Source organism: Gymnoscopelus microlampas (assembly GCF_963454915.1).
Source record: "Gymnoscopelus microlampas genome assembly, chromosome: 17".
In the NCBI taxonomy this organism is placed as follows: Eukaryota; Metazoa; Chordata; class Actinopteri; order Myctophiformes; family Myctophidae; genus Gymnoscopelus; species Gymnoscopelus microlampas.
Window position 1 is genome coordinate 38,924,521 of NC_139954.1, and position 4,882 is coordinate 38,929,402.

Sequence of the window (4,882 nt, forward strand, 5' to 3'; positions counted from 1 at the left end):
TTTGAGCAACCTGCCAGCACACACTTGCTGAGAGGTGTGTGCCAGTAGTCACAGGTGTGTGACTGCCTCACAGGTGAGTGACTGGCACCTGAACATTGGTTCTGCAACTTTGTTGAGTTGGAGTGTGTATGCTCCAAGCAGCAACACTGCCCCCATGGAAAGATGCCACGTTTGTCCCTTCAGGATAAGGCCCGTGCAATAGGGCAAGTGAAGCTGATGTTTTGTTACGCAGATTACGCATTATTTGATGTCAGCCCTGGTACCATTTGCAGGCAGGTGTGTGCCAGTCACAGGTGTGACTGGCACCTGAGCATGGGTCCTGCAACTTTGACGTCTGTCTTTGGTTCCGTTGTGCAAATCTGGCCTGTAAATCTATGGTTCCTCAGTTAAGCAAGGGGTCTTGGGTTGTTGTCTTCCTTGTTGACTTCACCAGTCTCACAGAACTTGGTCCTAAGTTTGCAAATGGTACCAGGGCTAACACCAAATAATGCTGTCACTTGCCCTATTGCACAGGCCTCATCCTGAAGGGACAAACGTGGCATCTTTCCATGGGGGCAGTGTTGCTGCTTGGAGCATACACACTCCAACTTAACAAAGTTGCAAAACCCATGTTCAGGTGCCAGTCACTCACCTGTGAGGCAGTCAAACACCTGTGACTACTGGCACACACCTCTCAGCAAGTGTGTGCTGGCAGGTTGCTCAAAACAAGAGTGATTACCAACAGAAGCATATTGGGTGATTTTGGCACATTTTTTGGAGGCGCTACCCACACGTTTAGCTGTGTTGCTCATTCCATGAATGCACGATCCTTACAAGCTGTACCTCCTTGTAAAGGTGACTAATCAACGATAAAAATGATATAAAACACAATACCAATTGGTTTTATTAAAGTGGAGATATAATTGACCGAAGTTAAGTTTCCGAACTTTTTTTGAGCAGTTTATGTTACCCTCATGTCTCATTTTGGTTAGGTTTTTGTCATGCTGTGCAATTGAGGTCTGTTCAGTTTGTTGAAGTTGACCTCTTTTGTTTTTGGGCCTAAAATTATTCATTGTCATGTTTTTATTGGACACATAAAAGACCAAAAAAATATATTTTAAAGAAACTAGACAAGTCTCCTGGTGTCTCTCTTGCCGACCAACTCAGTCCCTGACAGGGTCCTTGAAATGAAATAGATTGAGAACCACTGCAGTAAACAAACATGGCAACTGTGTTTACAAGCTTGTTTAAAGCTAAACAGTAGGCTATACTTTGAGGTGAGAAATGGCTAATGCACAAACACAATCTTCATTCAAATTTGATAAGCACTGCCTTGATAGCAGTGGTGGAAACTACATTTCCACCTCTGCTTTTACATTTACTTCTACTCCATTACATTTATTTGACAACTTTAATTAGAACTTACTTTGTAGATTTAGATTATTTTTAGTACATTTTTGAATACAGGCTTTTTACTTGAGTATTTTTATATTGCAGTGTTGCTTCTTTTACTGGAGTAAAAAAAAATACAACAGGAACCGGAAGTTTGGTGGATTGCATTGCAGTCAATGAGAGCCTGCTGAACCAGCTTATGAGCAAACACTATTTCTGAATGATTGCGACCTGTGTCCTATAATCGGTTCAGGCATATAAAAGAATACATATCATGTGTTGTTTTCTGACAAGTTATTTTTCGATGTGCACGCTATGTAATTTTATGCATCTTAACAGCGCCAGGTATCGTGTATGGCTCGGCAGTATCACAAAATGGGGTTGCCAGGCTGTCAATGCTCGACAGTCTTGCGATAACAGCGATACGATAACGTACTTTATGCTCTTTAAATACCTCAAAAGAATTATAGTCTGCACATCAAGAAGCAACACAGTAGAAAACAACGTGTGATATGTCTTCTTTTATTTTCATGGACTGATTATTTTACAAAGGTCACAATCATTCAGACATAGTGTTTGTTCATAAGCTGGTCTAGTCTGGCTCTCAGTGACTACAATGATTCATTCCATCGAACTTCCGGAAGGCTGCAGTTTGCCTCCCAGTGTGAACAAATCTGCAGGCTGGAATTGCTGGATAGAGAAAATGACGTAGATGACCTTACCTTCTTTTATAAAATACCTTGTGTTTTACAAGGAAATATGTCACAACATACAGTAGAAGTTAGAATACTCGCAAAATACCATTTCAGCTTGTCTTTAAGAACAATCGTTTTGATTATGTTGAAGTAAAACGTAGGCACTCTTAATCGAGGAAAAGTAATCGAGTAAGAATAAAAAAAATCTAATCATGTGAATCTCCACTTGGGACAAGCGTGACTCCATTGTGGATCAGACTTCACATGGCCAGCCTGTGACATCAGTTGTCTATGACGTATATATGATGTAAGGTTCCAGCACGATCACAGCCCAAGAAATATAGAATTAAAGTCAAATATTTCAAAAAATAATAAAACATGTGAAAAACAGTGGAGGTCCTACTGGCAGCATGCATACAAACTTTACATTCACACTCACAGTAGGCCAAGGAAGACAGTGACTCAACCCATTTTCAAACCGGCCTCATGGTAGCGCTATACTAGGCTGCTTTGTGTTTTTGGTCTATAACTCTTGAACCATAGTTTGTACAAAAGAAAACCCTTGAATCATGACGCAGATCCCTGTATAGTCCATGCCCATTTATGCCTCCATTTTCCGCAATTTAGCATTTTCTTTCTACTCCTACAGATTTTGTCTCATGAACACAGCGTCGATCTACCCCAAATTTGAATCATATTGAGGGGCCTCTATACAACAGAGCCCAAAGTGATTTCACCAACTCCCATAGTTGGCGCCACAAGTTCTACAAATATCGCTGTTGCATGTCATGGCTGCCAGTTCCCACCTGATGTTATGTGAGAGACCCGACTGTTCCAAATCGTACTGAGTAACTGCGAGCTTGCATAAAGTCCGCAGACTAGGACTTAAGTCCAAGATGTACAAGTTATCCACTGGGCACCATCCTCCAAAGAGGATTATATGATCTCCCACCGTGCAACAGCACATCCTAGACGTCGGACGCGGTGGGCCTTTCCCCTTGGGCTCGACCTTCTTCCAGGAGTCGGTCGTTGGATTGAATTTCCACAGATCATTGAAGGTCCGGTTAACGCTGTTGCCACCAAATATGTACAGCTCTCCATTGTAGGCAAAGGCTGAGTGACCCCAGCGTCCTTCCGAAAGAAGCTGTGCAGAAGGCGTGCTCAGCCAGCAGTCGGTATCTGTGTCAAACACTCTGACGCTGTTGTACTGGTCCCCGTATTCGGCCCCTTGACCCCCAAATACAAACATTTTTGTCCCGATGATGGTAGCAGAGTGAAATGATGAAGCAGGTGCCAGAGTGCCTCCGGTGTCAACTAAAGACCAGACCGTCGTGGTGGTGTCCAACGTGTAAATGTCATTAGTGCATCCAGTCAGCTGGGTGTACCCTCCACAAATATACATGACCTTCCCCAAGACGCAGGCCGTGTGGCCGTGCCTGGCCTCTGGAACAGCCCCAAACATCTGGGGTCTAGACCATCTGTGGTTGTCAACGTCGAATGCATAAAGCACGTTGCAGTACGCGTCCAAGTAATAGGTGCGTCCGCCCCAGATGTAGATGACATCTTCTATCAGCACAGCTGTGTGGCCCCAACGGAGAGAGGGAAGGTCGCGGGGACATTCCTCTCTTCCGGTTCTCACGGGGGGCATCTTCATCTGCAAATACACCGTGTTGAAGATGTGGACGTCGATCTGATGCATGCTGCAGGACTCCGCGCAACAGCTCGAGTACGCCTTGTGTCCCACGGCAACGGCGGCATAGTTGTATCTCTTTGGTCCTCCTTTCAGGTGCGCCGTCCAGCGCAACATCCCCACATCAAAATCAGACTCTGAGACAAAACCGGAGTGCTAAGAGCTTATATAGACTCCCAAGAGGGAGTGATGTGGGCCAAATATGGAGATGATGACGACGTAATAGTACTGACATCATATATAGAAACCAAGGTTCACAGGGTTGCTACGCACACCACTCCTTGTAGTGGGGCCGGCCCACGGCAAAAGGATCAAACTGACTTCTAGAGACACACCTTTAGCCCAAATGCCAAAGTTTATTATGGATGCAGAGAATAAAAACGAACGTCTTGGCAGATGCAACTGCCCTCTTCATACTCCGAAGACGACAACATAATGTCATATTGCAATTAGCACAATTTCGCCGTTAAAGTGTGTTCTCTCCGTTGATGTTGCTGTGATGGGAAGAGCCACGTCTGTATGCGTCGGTGGGTTTTTGGAAACCATGTGGTGGTGACTCCTCACCATGCATGTCTTTGAGTGTTGGTTGACCTTCGTAAAAGAGAAGGCATCGGACCAAAAAGTCTAGCCCCGGGTCGGGCTCTAGATTTATGGTCTAGTCTCCCATTGTCTTTCAGAATAGCTATGTTGCCACGAACACAGCAAACAAGGCCAAGGTCAGGGCAATGGATGGTATTACTCATGTTTGTGGTAGTAAGTAAGGGTTGTAGTTTTCACATTCACAGACTGTCCTCAAGGGACGTCCGTGATGGACACTTTTCTGCACACCTTCGGAGGCGTTTCACGCAAAGAGACACACAGAAGACTGCTCAATGTTATTGCTCCTGGTGGAGCATTAGCCCTCCAACAAATGGATAGATATAAACTGTTATAGTGTCCCTTTAACATGCTTTTTATGACTTAATGCTTTATGCCAGTTATTCTTAACCTTTTTCATTTCGAGGAACCCCAGTTTGATGGCTGATGTTCCCTGGAAATGAAAGGCTTTGTCAGAAATGCTGGGTCACAATAAAAACCACAGGGGGTTAGTGACTTCACTTTGTTGCTGCCGTCACTCATTCACTTG

General features: G+C 44.4%; 1 protein-coding gene across 1 annotated transcript; it reads right to left on the bottom strand.

The window, feature by feature from the left end:
- Positions 1 to 2,799: 2,799 nt before the first annotated feature.
- LOC311064442 (kelch domain-containing protein 3-like) lies at positions 2,800 to 3,873 on the bottom strand (the record flags this gene model as incomplete). Its single annotated transcript, XM_084084272.1, has 1 exon — positions 2,800 to 3,873. The coding sequence occupies one exon, from the start codon at positions 3,871 to 3,873 to the stop codon at positions 2,800 to 2,802; it is 1,074 nt and encodes a 357-aa protein (XP_083940398.1).
- Positions 3,874 to 4,882: the final 1,009 nt, after the last annotated feature.